The sequence below is a fragment of the Salvelinus namaycush genome, chromosome 34, assembly GCF_016432855.1.
Source record: "Salvelinus namaycush isolate Seneca chromosome 34, SaNama_1.0, whole genome shotgun sequence".
In the NCBI taxonomy this organism is placed as follows: Eukaryota; Metazoa; Chordata; class Actinopteri; order Salmoniformes; family Salmonidae; genus Salvelinus; species Salvelinus namaycush.
The window spans coordinates 28,732,490-28,752,465 of record NC_052340.1 but is presented as its reverse complement, the minus strand read 5'-3'; the positions used below and the strand labels follow the sequence as shown (position 1 = coordinate 28,752,465).

Sequence of the window (19,976 nt, the reverse complement as noted above, 5' to 3'; positions counted from 1 at the left end):
GCAAACATGTAATGAAAGGTTGCTTTCAAAAAGTGATTGAATTCATGTGGATTTACCCTCTTTATGATATTATATTCTGTTACAGTGGCCTATTTACATTGCCTGTACCCCAGCACATTGACTCGGTAATGGTACCCCCTGTATATAGCCTCTTATTTTATTGTGCTCTTTTTTTATTTTACTTTTTACTTTAGTTTATTTAGTAAATACTTTCTTAACTCTATTTCTTGAACTGCATTGTTGGTTAAGGGCTTGTATTCGGCGCATGTGACAAATAACATTTTCTTTTATTTTGATTTGATGTCTACGCTTTGCAGTTGTCATCCAAAACTAGAAAACGTGAAATTATGTGAGAAATGTCTTACAAAAATGCAATTATTTGCAAAAACACAGCATTTCCGTTGATCCATCTGCTGTGTCTTGTCATGTAATGAATGTACTCCATATTTAATGAATGCCTCAACAGATCTGTAGGAATGCAATATTGTATTTCTAAAGGGACTTTTCCAACCTGTTTGTTAGTCTTTCATTTCTAATGGGGATTGCCAAACAATGTGTTGAAACCAAGCCAGATTCAATTAGACCTACCTCAAAAACAAGCTGGCCACAAAATGTTATTTGTAAATACTTATAGCCTACCTGCCTGTAACACAACGGGGGCAGGTCCCTGTAAGCCTGCCCAAGTTTCGTTACAGGCAGGTATAAATTGAAAAAACTCCAGAGGAAAAGTTTCAGAGAGGAATTGATGCTCATCTCACCTTGAGTTCAAGGTAAGAATAAATACCGGGATTATTATATAATTGAAATTCGAATGTTTTTAAGAGTTTATGCCACAACACTGAAAGCTATTGAACACATTTTAACTTTAACATTTGGTTTTTCACTTTAATTAAACAAAATATTCATATTTGTTTGTTACTCAATGAACTTAAAATGATTTAACTCAAAGTAAAATAACCTATAAACACTTACATTTTGAATCATTTAGATAAATGGCATTTCCAAATATGATAATGAACTGCATTTATTTTACAATTATGAAGATGAAGCTGCTTCTGGATGATGAAACCAAAACGTCTCACCAGACTAAACCAAATAAGGTAAGAATTGAGATTAGACGAAATAAATTTAGAAAATGTGCTAAAAGCAAGCGACATAAGTTTAACCCGTTTCTCCTGTATGTTCATCACATAGTGGGAAACGAGAGCCAACAGGTGTCCGTTTTCTATACCTGTGCGTAACGTGAAGGATGGCTCAAGTCTCAAAGACATGCTGCACCACCAGGCAGTCAAGGTGCGTTTACAGTTTATGATGCTTTGTGTGTGGCGTGGTATTGTACCGCAATTTATTTGTTTTGCTCTTTTGCTCGAATTATGAAGCTGCGCCTGAATTGTAGTGTTTTCTATTTCATAACAGATTGAACACTATAAAATAAAGCAATGGCTTTGAATTGAAACGTTGTTATTTTATTTCATATGCAGAACCAACCATGCACATCAAAAGTTTGTGAAGGTTCTGTCATGACTCCGAAGGCTCTAATGCGAGGTCCCAAAGATGCTACTCTTGATATCCTACCTCAGGCTATCGACCTAATCAACCAATACTACAAGTCCTTCAAAATGTAAGTAATAAGTGTAATTCTTCTCTAAAGACGATGACGGTTATTATTATTATTCCAAATGTGTGCAACGCATTGCCTGACACCACTAAGTGCATAATCTGTAAAATACACACTGTTGGTTAATATTACAATATTCTTTAATGCCTTATAGGCATTTATTGTTTGTAGCCTATATTTTCTGTCGTTCATTTAAGAGCCTTTATAAACCCTTTACTATACAAGGCCTTCGTAGATGCTTCATAAATTATGACTGTATGGGAAAACAGTTACTCCAGTTAGCCTTTATAGCCTACTGTACGAATTTGCTTATAGATCATTTATGAAGCATCTATGTGGGCCTTACAAAAGGTTTGTAATGGAAAAATGTTTTATCCCCTCTTTATTGTACTATTTGTTTGTTTTCCATGATTTACACATCCTAATTTAATCCCAAATGCATAGCCCCAAAATTGAACACTACCTCGCCAGATTGGAGGAAATTACTATGGAGATAGATTCCACAGGAACCTATCAATTGACTTTTGAGGAATTGGCGTTTGGTGCTCGGCAAGCATGGAGGAACGCCCCAAGATGCATCGGCAGGATTCAGTGGTCCAATTTACAAGTAAGAAAACATACAAGGCAGAAGAGATACATTTATGTTTCTCATTATCTATTGGGTATCAATCTCAGTATCTATTCTTGTTTGTGTTTTTCATGCATGCACATGGGCGTGTGTGTTCTATGTGTAAATTAACCTAATTAATTATACATGTTTCTTGGATTGTTCTGCAGCTGTTTGATGCCAGAAAGTGCAAGACTACTCAGGATATGTTCCAGTTTCTGTGCGAACACTTACAGTTTGCCACAAATGGAGGAAACCTAAGGTAAACAAACACAGCACAAGGAAGAAAATGGGCTAAATTAAATCCGCTGCGTGGGACATCCGCATTATAACGCGATTGTAATTGAAAGGTCATTTTTGATTGAGCTATCATATGCAGCGTTAACGTGAATGAAGTCTCAGCGAACACAGCAACATTGCCTTTCAAATTAAATCGGGCTATAGCGTGCATTTTAGACGCACGGATTTAATCTAGTCCTAGGTGACCGACAGCCCTACTTTCTGAGGTAGCCTAACTAATGCAGCATTCTTCATGAAACATGACATGATTGGAAGTATGAGATAATAGGCAGAAGGCAGAAAACACAGAGTAAAGATAATCTCTTTAAAAAAAACCTCTCAACTCAGTGCAGTGGTGGAAAAAGTACTCAATTGTCATACTTGAGTAAAAGTTCAGATAACTTGACATAAAATGACTCAAGTAAAAGTGAAAGTCACCAAGTAAAATACTACTTGAGTAAAAGTGTAAAAGTATTTGGTTTCAAATATACTTAAGTATCAAAAGTAAATGGAATTACTTGTCAGAGCTGCTAGGAGTACTGGGTGGAGGAGTCAAGCGCAAAGAGCAGAGTTTCAAGAAAGTGGATTTATTTTCCAATCGACAGGGAAAACGATCATGCCCTAAACACACGGGCGCATGAAAAGACGAGTCCAAAAACACCGGACTAAACTGTCCCGAGAAAATAATAAAAATCCACATCACAATCCAACACCAAATAACAGAATACAAGCCCGCACAAAAGCCAGCGGGCTACCTGCCCTTAAATAGCCTACCCACCAAACTAAACTCAAAACAGGTGCACCCAATCAGCCCAAACTAACAGAAACAAAAAGAAAAGAATCGATGGCAGCTAGTAGGCCGGTGACGACGACCGCCGAGCGCCGCCCGAACAGGAAGAGGCACCATTCCTCGGCGGGATTCGTGACATTACTAAAATGTAACGTTACTTAAGTATCAAAGTAAAATTATAAATCATTTCAACTTCCTTATATTAAGAAAACCAGATGGCACAATTTTATTTTTTATTTTTTATTGACGACACTCAGACATAATTTATGAACGAAGCATTTGTGTTTAGTGAGTCTGCCAGATCAGAGGCAGTAGGGATGACCAGGGATGTTCTCTTGATAAGTGTGTGAATTGGACCATTTTCCTGTCAAAATGTAACAAGTACTTTTGGGTGTCAGGGAAAATGTATGGAGTAAAAAGTACATTATTTTCTTTAGGAATGTAGTGAAATAAAAGTAAAAGTTGCCAAAAATATAAATAGTCAAGCTCAGATACCCCCAAAAACGTCTTAAGTATTTAAGTATTATTTTTACTTAAGTACTTTACACCACTGACTTTGTGTGAAGTTAGAAATGTGTAAAATGTAAACTACAGGTTTGTTCCACTAACTGTAAGTTGCTCTGGATAAGAGTGTCTGCTAAAATACAAAAATGTAAATGTACAATTGTAAAATACATTCTGCTAATACACCTGTATCACATGTTATTTCTTGCCCTTGACTTGAACCTTCAACCCTTTACTCCGTGAGGGCAATACTGTAGGTCAGGGGTCCCCAATTACATTCAGCCGTAGGCTGATTTTGCCTTGAGCGGATGGTCGGGAGGCCAGAACATAGTTATAAATAATTTGTACGCTGCATATTGACTGTAAGAATCCCAAACAGATATAGTATTTGAGAAAAACAGAATCATTTGAAACCTTGATTACATTGGGATACGATCACATATGCCTCTCTATTTATGCATTAAGCTGATTTGAGCTGATTTCCTAGTGACTGTATTAGTCTTTTATGTCAACAACAAAAATGATTAGGCTATTTATATATTTCTTCCTCAGAAAACAAGTAAAATTGCCCATGGGCTGCATATTGGGGAACCCTGCTATAGGTCATTCACTTTGTTAAGGGACATTTTTTCAAGGTCCTTCCATGAGATTTTTAGTTTGTCCATATATGTTATTACAGATCTTCTTCTTGTGTCTTATTTATTTCAGGTCTGCGATTACCGTCTTTCCTCCGAGAAAGGAAGACGGGCATGATTTCCGGGTGTGGAACAGCCAGTTGTTGAAGTATGCAGGTTACCAGATGCCTGATGGCAGTATCCAGGGAGACCCATCCAGTGTAGAATTCACTAAGGTACTATATCTAGTAGCTATAGCCACCATGCTCTACCCCAGCTATTTCAATAACATCCATTCAAACATCTAAGATAGAGCTCAGATACTGTATGTGTTCATTTGAGAAGATACATTTTTAAAAGTTAGTTACTTTTGTCCTGTGTTCTTAAAGATCTGTATCCAGCTTGGATGGAAACCTCAATACGGCCTCTTCGATGTGTTGCCACTAGTCCTACAGGTCAACGGGGAGGACCCAGACCTTTATGAAATCCCTCCACACCTGATCTTGGAGGTTTCCATGGAACACCCCCAGTGAGTGACTTGTTTGGTTTCTATTGGATGGTTATTTAAACACACTTTTGAGAACAAATACAAGGTCAAGCCTGCAGAGAGTTATCATAGCTATTCCACTACATACAATGACTTTCATTGGCAAAGAGATGTTGCTTGGTTACGATACCACTACATAACAGTTATGTTATGACACACGTGTATGCAAATCCATTTGAGTCCATACTAGATTTTCCACTGATTGCATTCATCAGAGATACATAGGATTCAGACCATCAGCCCTCCATAGCCATGGTGATGTTTTTAAGTAGTAGTTATCTAATTAAGTCAATGTGTTGTGTTGCTGCCTGGGTAATTTCAAACCATTGCCCACAGTTGCTCAAGAACTTGAATTATAAAATAGTTTTTTAAAATCAGCCGTCTGGAGCTCTTGAGGAACGGAGCTGAATGGGAGAGAGTGAAGAGCTCTATAGAACTTGTCTGCAAGGCAACATTCCTTTATCCAAATAGTTTCCCAAAGCCAGCTCTAGGAGGGCCCAATGACCTGTACCATTTTCTTTTATTTAAATGTCTAACCACTCCAAAGTGGTCTTTCATTCGTTTCACTGGACACAATACGGAATTGAGTCAAGTGTTTCAAGCACCTTTGGTAGTGAGCACAACTGTGTGTATGTAACTCATTGTGTATGAAAAATATGTCACATTGAGGACTGAATGATTCACTACAGAAACTAACCACATCTATCCTAGTGGTGGTGTTTTTGGGCGTCCTCTTTTATATATTATTAGCAAATATATTGTGTTGATCTTTCGTCATTAGGCATAAGTGGTTCAAAGACCTAGGACTGAAGTGGTATGCTCTGCCTGCGGTGTCCAACATGCTGATGGAGATTGGTGGACTTGAATTCCCAGCCTGTCCCTTTAATGGCTGGTACATGGGCACTGAGATTGGCGTGAGGGATTTCTGTGACTATCAGCGTTATAACATCTTGGAGGTAAGACTCACTTTCATAGGTAATCACCATGGCTACAGCACAGGGTTGTGCTCAGCAGGATTAGCAAATGTTTTGAAATGGAGGAGGTAACCTCATCAGCAATAACCAAAAATCTCATTTTCTGTTTAAAAATGTTTTCTTGTTTCACGCCTCTGCAACACAATTCTGGCTGACTTGACAATGATGCAATGGATGAGAATATTTTGGCTTCCTGTCCGTACAGGAAGTGGGTCGCAGGATGGGCCTGGAGACGCACAAGCTGTCCTCACTTTGGAAGGACCAGGCCTTGGTGACCATCAATGTTGCAGTCATATACAGTTTCCAGGTAACCTTCACATATACAGGGGCAATCCAAAGGCATGTTATTCTTTTTTCTCATCTTATTCAACTGTTACCATACGCCTGCCTGCTAAAAAGATAGCTCAGATGTACGAGTGCCTTTTGAATGATGTTATTCCCAGTAGAAATCCCAAGTTATGTTCTTGTTGCTGTTGTTTTGTTACATTTTTTTTAAATACCTACAATTTTCTAATCAAATCAAATCCATTTTCATTTGTCACATGCGCCGAATACAACAGGTGTAGACCTTACAGTGAAACGCTTACTTACAAGCCCTTAAACAACAATGCAGTTTTAAGAAAAAAATACGTGTTAAGAAAGTATTTCCTAAATAAACAATAAAAAAATACAAATAAAAATGAAAAAAAGACAAAAATAGAAAAATAACAAATTATTAAAGAGCAACACTAAAATAACAGTAGCGAGGCAATATACAGGGGGTACCGGTACAGAGTTAAAGTGCGGGGGCACAGGTTAGTTGAGGTAATATGTACATGTAGGTAGAGGTAAAGTGACTATGCATAGATAATTAAACAGAGAGTAGCAGCAGCGTAAAAATGGGGGGGGTCAATGCAAATAGTCCGGGTTGCCATTTGGTTATCTGTTCAGGAGTCTTATGGCTTGGGGTAGAAGCTGTTAAGAAGCAGTTTGGACCTAGACTTTGCGCTCCGGTACTGCTTGCCGTACATTTTACGACTAGAGTGGCTGGAGTCTTTGGAAATGTTTAGGACCTTCCTCTGACACCGCCTGGTATAGAGGTCCTGGATGGCAGGAAGCTTGGCCTCAGTGATGTACTGGGCTATACGCACTACCCTCTGTAGTGCCTTGCGGTCGGAGACCGAGCAGTTGCCATACCAGGCAGTGATGCAACCATTCAGGATGCTATCGATGGTGCAGCTGTAGAACGTTTTGAGGATCTGAGGACCTATGCCAAATCATTTCAGTCTCCTGAGGGGCAATAGGCATTGTAGTGCCCTCTTCATGACTGTCTTGGTGTGTTTGGACTATGACAGTTCGTTGGTGATGTGGACGCCAAGGAACTTGAAGCTCTCAACCTGCTCTACTACAGCCCCGTCTATGAGAATGGGGTGTGCTTGGCCCTCCTTTTCCTATAGTCCACAATCATCTCCATTGTCTTGATCACGTTGAGGGAGAGGTTGTTATCCTGGCACCACACTGCCAGGTCTCTGACCTGTCTCATCATTTTCAGTGATCAGGCCTTCCACTGTTGTGTCGTCAGCAAACTTAATGATGGCTTTGGAGTCGTGCTTGGCCATGCAGTCATGGGTGAACAGGGAGTACAGGAAGGGACTGAGCACGCACCCCTGAGGGGCCCCCGTGTTGAGGATCAGCGTGGCAGATGTGTTGTTACCTACCCTTACCACCTGGGTGCAGCCCATCGGGAAGTCCAGGATCCAGTTGCAAAGGGAAGTGTTTAGTCCCAGGGTCCTTAGCTTAGTGATGAGCTTTGAGGGCACTATTGTGTTGAACACTGAGCTGTAGTCAATGAATAGCATTCTCACGTAGGTCTTCCTTTTGTCCAGGTGGGAAAGGGCAGTGTGAAGTGCAATAGAGATTGCGTCATCTGTGGATCTGTTGGGGCAGTATGCAAATTGGAGTGGGTCTAGGGTTTCTGGGATAATGGTGTTGATGTGAGCCATGACCAAAGCACTTCATGACTACAGACGTGAGTGATACGGGTCAGTAGTCATTTAGGCTGGTTACCTTGGTGTTCTTGGGCACAGGGACTATGGTGGTCTGTTTGAAACATGTTGGTATTACAGACTCGGTCAGGAACAGGTTGAAAATGTCAGTGAAGACACTTACCAGCTGGTTTAACGCATGCTCAGAGTACACGTCCTGGTAATCCGTCTGGCCCTGCGGCCTTGTGAATGTTGACCGTTTTAGAGGTCTTACATCGGCAACAGAGAGCGTGATCACAAAGACGTCCGGAACAGCTGTTGCTCTCATGAATGCTTCAGTGTTGCTTGCCTCGAATCGTGAATCGAAGTCATTCAGCTCATCTGGTAGGCTTGTGTCACTGGGCAGCGGGCACTGGGCTGTGCTTTCCGTTGTAGTCCGTAATAGTTTGCAAGCCCTGCCACATCCGACGAGCATCGGAGCCGGTGTAGTAGGATTCAATCTTATTCCTGTATTGACACTTTGCCTGTTTGATGGTTTGTTGGAGGGCATAGTGGGATTTCTTCTAAGCGTCTGGGTTCAAAAGCGGCAGCTCTACCCTTTAACTCAGTGCGGATGTTGCCTGTAATCCATGGCTTCTGGTTGGGTTATGTACGTATGGTCACTGTGGGGACGACGTCATCAATGCACTTATTGATGAAGCCAGTGACTGATGTGGTGTACTCCTCAATGCCATTGGAAGAATCCTGGAACATATTCCAGTCTGTGCTAGCGAAACAGTCCTGTAACTTAGCATCTGCGTCATCTGACCACTTCCGTATTGAGCGAGTCACTGGTACCTCCTGCTTTAGTTTTTGCTTGTAAGCAGGAATCGGGCAGATAGAGTTCTGGTCAGATTTGCCAATGGAGGGTGAGGGAGAGCTTTGTACACGTCTCTGTGTGTGGATTAAAGGTGGTCTAGAGTTTTTTTCCCTCTGGTTGCACATGTAACATGCTGGGAGAAATTACGTAAAACGGATTTAAGTTTCCCTGCATTAAAGTAAGATGCTTCCATCCCATAATATTTTGCCAGAGGATGCTACACTACAATGACAATGGTTCAGCCGTCATCTGGAGTTTTCCTTGAGATAAATGCACTCCTTTTGTCTCATTACTGTACGCTGCAGAAGAACAAGGTAACCATCACAGACCACCACTCTGCAGCCGAGTCCTTCATGAAGCACTTGGAGACAGAGTTCCGGCTGCGCGGCGGCTGCCCTGCAGACTGGGCCTGGCTGGTTCCTCCCATGTCTGGCTCCCTCACCCCCGTCTTCCACCAGGAGATGGTCAACTACATCCTCTCTCCCTTCTTCTACTACCAGGTAGATTCTGAGACACCATCCTGTATTGTGCATAGTATATAGGCTATATAATTCATCTGGTTAAGGTCCACCTTACAGAATTACAGGGCAGTTGCTATATGATCGTCTGACTTGTTGTTGTTGTTGTTTGAAGCCTGACCCCTGGATGACCCATGTCTGGACAAATGGAGAGATGTGCCTGAAGAAGCAACAGATCAGCTTCAAAGCGGTGGCCAGGTAATCCTCCATGGACTATGACAACCATATCTTTAATGATTTATAAACACATTCATGATGAGTTATAAATTATAATGCAGTCCTAATCATATCATTGACATAGCTATACAGTGCCTTGCAAAAGTATTCATCCCCCTTGGCATTTTTCCTATTTTGTTGCATTGCACCCTGTAATTTCAATGGATTTTTATTTGGATTTCATGTAATGGACATACACAAAATAGTCCAAATTGGCTAAATGAAAAAATAACTTTTTCAAAAATTCAAAAAATAAATGAAAAGTGGTGCATGCATATGTATTCCCCCCCCTTTGCTATGAAGCTCCTAAATAACATCTGGTGCAACCAATTACCTTCAGAAGTCACATAATTAGTTAAATAAAGTCCACCTTTGTGTAATCTAAGTGTCACATGATCTGTCAGATGATCTCAGTATATAAACACCTGTTCTAAAAGGCCCCAGAGTCTGCAACACAACTAAGCAAGCGGCACCACCGAGCAAGCGACACCATGAAGACCAAAGCGCTCTCCAAACAGGTCAGGGACAATATTGTGGAGAAGTACAGAGTTGGGTTATTTAAAAAATAGCAGAAACTTTGAACATCACATGGAGCACCATTAAATCCATTATTAAAAAATTGAAAGAATATGGCACCACAACAAACCTGCCAAGAGAGGGCAGCCCACCAAAACTCACAAACCAGGCAAGGAGGGCATTAATCAGAGAGGCAACAAAGAGACCAAAGATAACCCTGAAGGAGCTGCAAAGCTCCACAGCGGAGATTGGAGTATCTGTCCATAGGACCACTTTAAGCCGTACACTCCACAGAGCTGGGCTTTACGGAAGAGTGGCCAGAAAAAAGCCATTGCTTAAAGAAAAAATAAGCAAACACGTTTGGTGTTCGCCTAAAGGCATGTGGGAGACTCCCCAAACATATGGAAGAAGGTACTCTGGTCAGATGAGACTAAAATTGAGCTTTTTGGCCATCAAGGAACACGCTATGTCTGGCACAAACCCATGGTGGTGGCAGCATCATGCTGTGGGGATGTTTTTCATCGGCAGGGACTGGGAAATTGGTCAGAATTGAAGGAATGATGGATGGCGCTAAATACAGGGAAATTCTCGAGGGAAACCTGTTTCAGTCTTCCAGAGATTTGAGACTGGGATGGAGGTTCACCTTCCAGCAGGACAATGACCCTAAGCACACTGCTAAAGCAACACTCGAGTGGTTTAAGGGGAAACATTTAAATGTCTTGGAATGGCCCAGTCAAAGCCCAGACCTCAATCCAATTGAAAAGCTGTGGTATGACGTAAAGATTGCTGTACACCAGCGGAACCCATCCAACTTGGAGGAGCTGGAGCAGTTTTTCCTTGAAGAATGGCAAAAATCCCAGTGGCTAGATGTGCCAAGCTTATAGAGACATACCCCAAGAGACTTGCAGCTGTAATTGCTGCAAAAGGTGGCTCTACTAAGTATTGACTTATTTCTTGTTTGTTTCACAATAAAAAATATTTTGCATCTTCAAAGAGGTGGGCATGTTGTGTAAATCAAATGATACAACCCCCCCAAAAATCTATTTTAATTCCAGGTTGTAAGGCAACAAAAAAGGAAAAATGCCAAGGGGGGTAAAAACTTTAGCCAGCCACTGAAAACCATATAATGGTTGACTTTGAGCTAAGCCATGCTCATAATGCATTACAAAGTATTATCATTCATGACTGGTTCCTTCCTATAGGGCGGCGTTCTTTTCTTCAACCCTCATGAGCAGAGTGCTGGCTAACAGGGTGCGCTGCACTGTCCTGTACGCTACTGAAACAGGGAAATCACAGACATTGGCCCAGAGAGTGAACTCCATGCTAAACTGTGCCTTCAACTCCAGGGTAGGAGATCTATCTCATCTCTATAAAGGCTGATAGAGGGCCTACTGCCTCAGGCTAATGTGCTTCAGGGCATTTGTGTGTGTTAACCACTGTGAATACATGTAAAACTCTAGTTTAATTGGAATCTATATGTATGTGAGGACTATATTGAGCTCAGTAAGAGTTCATTTACAGAACACATAACGGGGAGTTATCTAGTAGATGTGCTTGTATAATGTACAATAATGTACAATCTGTTGATGTCTTAAGTCACTAATGTCCTCAAAATTGCCCAGAATGTTTACAAAGTTAACTAAAGCTGCTCTGTATATCTTTAAAGTTGCTCTGTATGGAGGACTATAACTTCAGTGACATGGAACAGGAGAGCCTTCTGGTTGTGGTAACTAGCACCTTTGGGAATGGAGACTCCCCTGGAAATGGAGAGGTGTGTTTTTGTGTTTCTGTATTTTGAAGATATTAACAAAAGTATTTTCCCCCACATTTATAAAATGTAATGTCTCAATATTCAACACGTTAATATTTCTTTCTCTAGAGTTTCAAGAAGCAGCTTTTCTCCTTGCAGTATCTCAGGAACAAGTTAAGGTAAGTAGTATCTCAAGCATTTCTCTCTGCATTGTCCTCTCCGTATTGGGCTGTACATGTCGAGTGCCTTCGGAATCAGACCCCCTTGACTTTTTCCACATTTTGTTACGTTCTAGCCTTATTCTAAATTATTTGTATTTCTTTTAATCCTCAGCAATCTCCGTACAATACCCAATAATGACTAAGCAAAAATAGGTTTTAAGACTTTTTTGCAACAACAAAAAAAGAAATGCAGAAATAACTTATTTACATAAGTATTCAGACCCTTTGTTATGAGACTTGAAATTGAGTTCAGGTGCATCCTGTTTCCATTGATCATCCTTGGTGTCCACCTGTGGTAAAATCAATTGTTTGGACATGATTTGGAAAGGCACACACTTGTCTATATAAGGTCCCACAGTTGACAGTGCATGTCAAAGCAAAAACCAAGCCATGAGGTCGGAGGAATTGTACGTAGAGCTCCGAGACAGGATTGTGCCGAGGCACAGTTCTGGGGAAGGGTACCAAAACATTTCGTCAGTATTGAAGGTCCCCAAGAACACAGTGGCCTCCATCATTCTTAAATGGAAGAAGTTTGGAACCACCAATACTCTTCCTAGAGCTGACCGCCCGGCTGAACTGAGCAATCAGGGGAGAAGGGCCTTGGTCAGGGTGGTGACCAAGAACCAGATGGTCACTCTGACAGAGCTCTAGAATTCCTCTGTGGAGATGGGAGAACCTTCCAGAAGGACAACCATCTCTGCAGCCAAAAGGCAGCTAAAGACTCTCAGACCATGAGAAACAAGATGATCTATTCTGATGAAACCAATATTCAACTCTTTGGCCTGAATGCCAAGAGTCACGTCTGAAGGAAACTTGGCACCATTCCTACGGTGAAGCATGGTGGTGGCAGCATCATGCTGTAGGGGTGTTTTTCAGCGGCAGGGACTGGGAGACTAGTCAGCACAGAGGGAAAGATGAACAGAGCAAAGAACAGAGAGATCCTTGATGAAAACCTGCTCCAGAGCGCTCAAGACCTCAGACTGGGGAACAGATTCACCTTCCAATAGTACAACGACCCTAAGCACACAGCCAAGACAACGCAGGACTGGCTTTGGGACAAGTCTCTGAATGTCCTTGAGTGGCCCAGCCAGAGCTAGAACCCGATTGAACATCTCTGGAGAGACCTGAAAACAGCTATGCAGCAACGCTCCCCATCCAACCTGACAGAGCTTGGGAGGATCTACAGAGAAGAATGGGAGAAAGTCCCCAAATACAGGTGTGCCTGTCACGACTTCCGCCGAAGTCGGCTCCTCTCCTTGTTCGGGCGGCGTTCGGCGATCGACGTCACCGGCTTTCTAGCCATCGCCGCTCCATTTTTCATATTTCCATTTGTCTTGTCTTATTTTCATACACACCTGGTTTTCATTTCCCCAATCAATCTACTTGTATTTAACCCTCTATTTCCCATCATGTTTTGTGTGTAATTATTTTAATGTTATGTTGTGGTTGTTGAGCGCTTTACTTTATTGTTCCGTTTTTAGAGCGCGTTTGTTTTTGTTGTGCTCCCGGTTTGGAACTAAAATAAAGTGCGCTTTATTTAATCATACTCTGCTCTCCTGCACCTGACTTCACCTTCATACACAGCCTGACAGTGCCGAGCTTGTAGTGTCATACCCAAGAAGACTCAAGGTTGTAATTGCTACCAAAGGTGCTTCAACAAAGTACTGAGTAAAGGGTCTGAATACTTATGTAAATGTGATAATTCTGTTTTCATTTTTTTAATAAATTAGCACAAAAAATAAACTGTTTTTGCTTTGTCATTATGGTGTATTGTGTTCAGATTTGTAAAAAAACAAAAACATTTTTGCTTTGTCATTATGGAGTATTGTGTGTAGATAGATAAAGGAAAAAAAATAACAATTTAATCATTTTAGAATAAGGCTGTAACCTAACAAAATTTAGAAAAAGTCAAGGGGTCTGAATACTTTCCGAAGGCACGTACATGTCTTTAAGATGTACTCATTTGATGAAGTTGCAGCTTGACTACAGTTTCTGAGACACCTCTTTAGTTTTGAAACTGGTCTTATCTCCTCTCTCCTCCCCCAGGTACTGTGTGTTTGGGCTGGGCTCGAAGATGTACCCACAGTTCTGTGCATTCGCCCATGCCGTGGATGCCAAGCTGGAGGAGCTGGGGGCAGAGCGGGTGACGCCCACTGGAGAGGGGGATGAACTGAACGGACAGGAGGAGGCCTTCTCTGCCTGGGCTCTCACCGCTCTCAAGGTAGGCGGACAAGGGAGGATGTCACTCTCTTAAAAGTGGATCTTAGCTACGTGTCGACGAACCTGTTTGCAGTATATTTTATAGCATACATATTAACATACTCCTGGTATGTCTACTACAGTATATGCTCAAGTATCATTACAAAAAAGACCTGTTATGATCTTTACTCTCACAAGCATTTGCATATCATATTGATCTACGTAGTGTTTTGAATCATTGAGCCTAAGGACCCTTTCTCTGCTTCCAGGATGCCTATAAGGAGTTCAACATCCAGGGACAGCTGAGTCTGCAGCTCCCTGGGGCAGAGCGATTCTGCGAGGCCTGGGACCCACTGAGATACCGCATAGCACTGGAGAGCTGCCCCCAGGACCGCATCACAGGTACTACACATGGACCAGTGGATGGACATTTGACAAGGGACTGGTGTAGCACTATAAAGCATTATAAACTAGTCTTGTTTTTCAGTCAGCCAGTTGTATGTGATGATTTTCATTGTCCTCTCTTTCACAGCACTTTCAGCCATTCACTCTAAAACGGTCTTCCCTATGAAACTGAAGAGCAAACATAATCTACAGAGCCCCCATTCAAGGTTCAGTTCTTGTCATCTAGCAAGTTATTATTACAATTCTTTCAATGTTTTTGACAGGACTCAATTTTGACAGAGTTTAATTCAGCATTGTCATTCTTGTTTCTAGCCGGTCCACCATTTTGGTGGAGTTGGAGAGGGAGAGAAGTGCAGAGGTCATGAACTTTTCTCCAGGAGACCATGTTGGTGTTTTCCCAGGGAATCTCCCTCAACTGGTGGCTGGCATCCTAAAGTTCCTTCCCCATATGCCCCCAACCAACCAGTGCCTACGACTGGAATACCGTTCTGACACCTGCCGAGGTACAACACTATTCATTAATAAGGGTGCTGATTGAGGTAACCACGGTAAAATCTGATTTTTGTGAGGAAGACACGTCTTCGAAAAAATGCCGCTATTAAGATTACTCTGCATTTCTATTTCCCAAAAGATGATGAGAAAAACTGGCAGACTGTCGGACGCATCCCAGCATGCCCTTTGTCTCAGGCACTCACCTACTTCCTGGATGTGACCACGCCCCCCTGTCAGAACCTCCTCCACAAGCTCTCTCAGTTGGCGAAACAGGACGGGCACCGCCAGCGTCTACTGACCTTGGCAAAGGTAACTTCTGTTTGTCTCCAGGACTAGTGTTTATTATTGTCTTTGAAAAAAAGAAATATATCATGAAAGAAGAGGTTTTGACGTACCACCTATTGGAATTGTATAGAATTGAAGAAAATGTAAAAATCATTGGTTCCTGTAGCACTATTTCATACATAGAACTCTGTAAGCCTATGCTCTTTCCAAAAAATAATATCAACAGATATTTTGCAAGTTATTTAGCTTCTGTCTTCATTTGCCATCAGGACTCTCAGGAGTACACGACCTGGAAGATGTTCCGTGTTCCCAACTTCCTGGAAGTCCTGGAGGAGTTCCCGTCTTTAGAACCCTCTGCAGCCTTCCTCCTCAGCCAGCTGCCTCTGCTCAAGCCCCGCCTCTACTCCATCAGCTCCTCCCCTCAGCTCCACCCCAATGAGCTACATCTCACTCTGACAGTGCTCAACTATCACACACAAGGTACAGAACATTAGATTAGATTTTTTTTTACATTCAGTAAACACTCTCATCCAAGGTACAGGACAGGGCAAATCAACTTAGAAATGACAATACAGCAGTTATCAAATGCTTTGAAAGGAATTTGAACTGCTATCTCTTGGCTGGGAAAGTAACTGTACTGTATTTTTCTGTAATGGTCTTACACTAGATGGACAGGGTCCTCTTCACCACGGGGTCTGCAGCACCTGGCTGGATACCATTAAGAAAGGAGACCTGGTACCATGTTTTATCTACAGGTATAGAACATTGTAACATACAGTATGTCAGTAGGCTGGTACACTCTTCAATTGCACAAAATGCAAGGTTGTAGCCTATCCCCAGTAAAATTAATTGAGATTATTATTTAAAGTGAAGCTAACTGATTATGTGTTATTGTTTACAGTTCAGGTGGGTTCCACCTCCCAGCAGAGCCCAGCACTCCAGTCATTCTGGTGGGGGCTGGCAGTGGCATCGCGCCCTTCCGAAGCTTCTGGCAACAACGGCTACACGACATGAAACACCCAGGTAGTGTGTGTGCCTGTCTGTGTGCCTGTCTGTGTGTCTGTTGATACAAGCTCTCTGACCATAAGGGCTATGGTTTTGTCTTGACAGAGTTCTCTGGAAGTCCTATGAGCCTGGTGTTTGGCTGCCAGAGTTCGGAGACTGACCATTTATACCAAGAGGAGACACTGGAGATGAGAAGGCGAGGGGTCCTGAAGAGTGTTACCTCCGCATATTCCCGCCAGCCAGGTCTCCCAAAGGTACTGTTGCATCATTTTGAAACAAATCATATACTGAGTGAGCGTTTGAAAAGCTTGATTGAATCAGATTGGCTTGAGATTCAATGGAAGATTGAAGCTTAAAATTTGTCCTATTTCCCTGTACTGTGCCTCCTATTCCTAACTTTTGGCCTCTGTGTGTGAGCAGGTCTATGTCCAGGATGTACTGAGGGAGAGGATGGCAGAGGAGGTGCTGAGTGTGTTGCACCAGAAGGAGGGTCACTTCTATGTGTGTGGGGGTGTGAACATGGCCCAGGGAGTTACTCTAGCAGTACAGGAGATTCTGAGCAGCAAGCTTGGCATCACCCTCACCCAGGCAGGAGAATACCTGGCCCAGCTAAAGGTTGGTTCACTTTCCTCTCAATCATTAATATGAAAACGAATATGAATGCCATGATGCCTCTTAATCTAGTTACAATACTGTAGTAAGTGGACAGTGTTTTACAATGCTTTTATGGTTTGTATGTTTGTTTCTTTATTTGCAGATCCAGAAGAGGTACCATGAGGACATTTTTGGAGCCCAGTTTCAGAAGTGAGGTGGTCGGGCTCTGCTGGCTTGTGGGAATAAACTCAATGGACGGAGAAAGATCTAGACATAACATGCATTTTTCGCTATTCCTGTGATGCCCTGTTTTTGTTTTTGGTGATAGATTAGGATTGTCACTTTGGAACATGTGTGTAGCTGTTGGTGGTCCCAAGCATACCACCTAGCCATCCTTTGGCCCTCTGCCTGAAAAATGTCACTTTAAGTATATTTCAAAGAGATGATTATAACATTTACATTCACATGATGATATTAAAGATTGAGTATAGATGCATAGGTTTTAAGTCTATGTAGCGTTTGTACAATATAACAGAATGTGGGATTGTTGAATCTGAATTATGAAAATGTTTAATATGCTTGTAAGCAGAATGTGTTTTACATGTTGTGAACATTAATTTAAATAAAAATCATATTACATAATCATTGTAGTCAGAGGCGATTTTAGCATGTACCCCTTCACTTTTCCACATTTTGTTACATTACAGCCTTATTCTAAAATGTATTAAATAATAAAAAATCCTCAGCAATCTACAGCACACACAATACCCCATAATGACAAAGCAAAAACAGGCTTTTAGAAATGTTTGCAAATTTATACAAAATAAAAAACAGAAATACCTTATTTACTTAATTATTCAGACCCTTTTCTATGAGACTTGAGATAGAGCTCAGGTGCATCCTGTTTCCATTGATCGTCCTTGAGATGTTTCAATTGATTGGACATGATTTGGAAAAACACACACCTGTCTATATAAGGTCCCACAGTTGACAGTGCACGTCAGAGCAAAAACCAGGCCATGGGGTCGAAGGAAGTGTCCGTAGTGCTCCGAGACAGGATTGTGTCGAGGCACAGATCTGGGGAAGGGTCCCAAAGCATTTCTGCAGCATTGAAAGTCCCCAAGAACAGTGGTCTCCATCATTCTTAAATGGAAGAAGTTTGGAACCACCAATACTCTTCCTAGAGCTGGCCGCCTGGCTAAACTGATCAATCAGGAGAGAAGGGCCTTGGCCAGGGTGGTGACCAAGATTCCGATGGTCACTCTACCAGAGCTCTATAGTTACTCTGTGGCCAGACGAAAGCCACTCCTCAGTAAAAAGCACATGACAGCCCACTTGGAGTTTGACAAAAGTCCCCTAAAGACTCTCAGACCATGAGAATCAAGATTCTCTGGTCTGATGAAACCAAGATTGAACTATTTTTCATGAATGCCAAGCATCATGTCTGGAGGAAATCTGGCACCATCACTACGGTGAAACATTGTGGAGGCAGCATCATGTTGCGAGGATGTTTTTCAGCGGCATGGACTGAGAGACTAGTCAGGATCGAGGCAAAGAACGAAGCAAAGTACAGAGAGATCCATGATGAAAACCTGCTCCAGAGTGTTCAGGACCTCAGGCTGGGGCGAAGGTTCACCTTGCAACAGGACAACAACCCTAAGCACACAGCCAAGACAACGCAAGAGTTGGCTTCGGGACAAGTCTCTGAATGTCCTTGAGTGGCCCAGCAAGGGCCTGAACCCGATCAAACGTCTCTGGTGAGACCTGAAAATAGCTATGCCGCAAAGCTCCCCATCCAACCAGACAGAGCTTGAGAGAATCTGCAGAGAAGAATGGGAGAAACTCCCCAAATACAGGTGTGCCAAACTTGTAGCATCATACGCAAGAAGACTTGAGGCTGTATTCGCTGCCAAAGGTGCTTCAATTAAGTACTGAGTAAAGGGTTGGAATACTTATGTAAATGTTATATTTAAAAAAAAAAAAAATCAAATATAAACTAGCAAAATGTTTAAAAAAAAATGTTTTTGCTTTGTCATTGTGGGGTAGTGTGGGAAGATTGATGGGGGGAAAAAAACATTTAATACATTTTAGAATAAGGCTGTAACGTAACAAAATGTGGAAAAAGTCAAAGGGTCTGAATATTTTCCGAATGCACTGTAAATCTTGGTGGGGCAAACTCCATTTAAAATAAAATGCATCTCAGCAAATCCACTGCACAACACAACACTAAACAATACATTAATTGTACTCTAAGGGTGTCAAACGGTGCCCACAAACTGTCAGGGTCTACATAAAGCTGTCCCAACAGCAGTCCCAACAGCAGTCCCAACATCTTACCACTGCTACTATCAGCAGAGCCTTGTCTGGCAGCGAAACAGTTCATTCAGCCTCATTTATTACCTTTAAAAAAACAAAGCTGATATGGCTGATTTGCTTAAACAAATATAGTTTCAACTGACAATAGAGATGTACAAACTATGGAATAAGGGGACGATGAGCGGATAAGAGGCCATCTGTAATTTAGATTAAGACACTAATGAGAGAGCTAGGACGTACGTAGTCAATATAACTATTTGTTCAGCACTTTTGAAATGTACAGTGCCAGAATACAGAACATGGGCCGTTCTTACAGTAAAACTCCCTGTACACCAAGTCAGAACAGTAGGCTGAATTATGAGGGGAAAAATTACCAAATTATTAGGGTGAGACACATGAGCTACTAACAGCTTACTTCACAACATACACTTCGTATTACTTTCTTAGCTACAGTATACATATCTCCCTGTCATATTACATCATACATTACATCGTACTCATCGTACTCACCTTGTGCTGTGTTCACTTGAACAGGAATGTGGTGCGGCAGTCCTTCATAGACAAATTTTATCATCAAACTCTGTCATCAAAGTCTAGCGTTCTCTGGATTTATGGTGCTTTCAAGACAACTGGGAACTCTGAAAAAAACAAGGTTGAATCATGAAGTCAGTGATCTTCAGGTCAGAGCTCTAGAAAGAGGTCC

General features: G+C 41.9%; 1 protein-coding gene across 2 annotated transcripts; it reads left to right on the top strand.

Moving 5' to 3' along the window:
* The first annotated feature begins 748 nt into the window (after positions 1 to 748).
* On the top strand, positions 749 to 17,540 carry LOC120028669 (nitric oxide synthase, inducible-like). 2 transcript variants are annotated; one of them, XM_038973880.1, is made up of 26 exons: positions 749 to 770; positions 1,044 to 1,100; positions 1,195 to 1,293; positions 1,482 to 1,621; positions 2,063 to 2,225; positions 2,396 to 2,487; positions 4,507 to 4,648; positions 4,802 to 4,941; positions 5,741 to 5,915; positions 6,139 to 6,240; positions 9,062 to 9,256; positions 9,390 to 9,472; positions 11,209 to 11,353; positions 11,673 to 11,777; positions 11,886 to 11,935; positions 14,024 to 14,198; positions 14,446 to 14,578; positions 14,709 to 14,787; positions 14,894 to 15,084; positions 15,213 to 15,382; positions 15,628 to 15,838; positions 16,026 to 16,113; positions 16,260 to 16,381; positions 16,469 to 16,617; positions 16,784 to 16,978; positions 17,121 to 17,540. In XM_038973880.1, the coding sequence occupies exons 2-26, from the start codon at positions 1,044 to 1,046 to the stop codon at positions 17,169 to 17,171; spliced, it is 3,252 nt and encodes a 1,083-aa protein (XP_038829808.1). In that variant the 5' UTR covers positions 749 to 770; the 3' UTR covers positions 17,172 to 17,540. The 2 variants fall into 2 exon arrangements, with proteins under 2 accessions (XP_038829808.1, XP_038829807.1); XM_038973879.1 differs by lacking the exon at positions 749 to 770 and having other exon boundaries at positions 993 to 1,100.
* Positions 17,541 to 19,976: the final 2,436 nt, after the last annotated feature.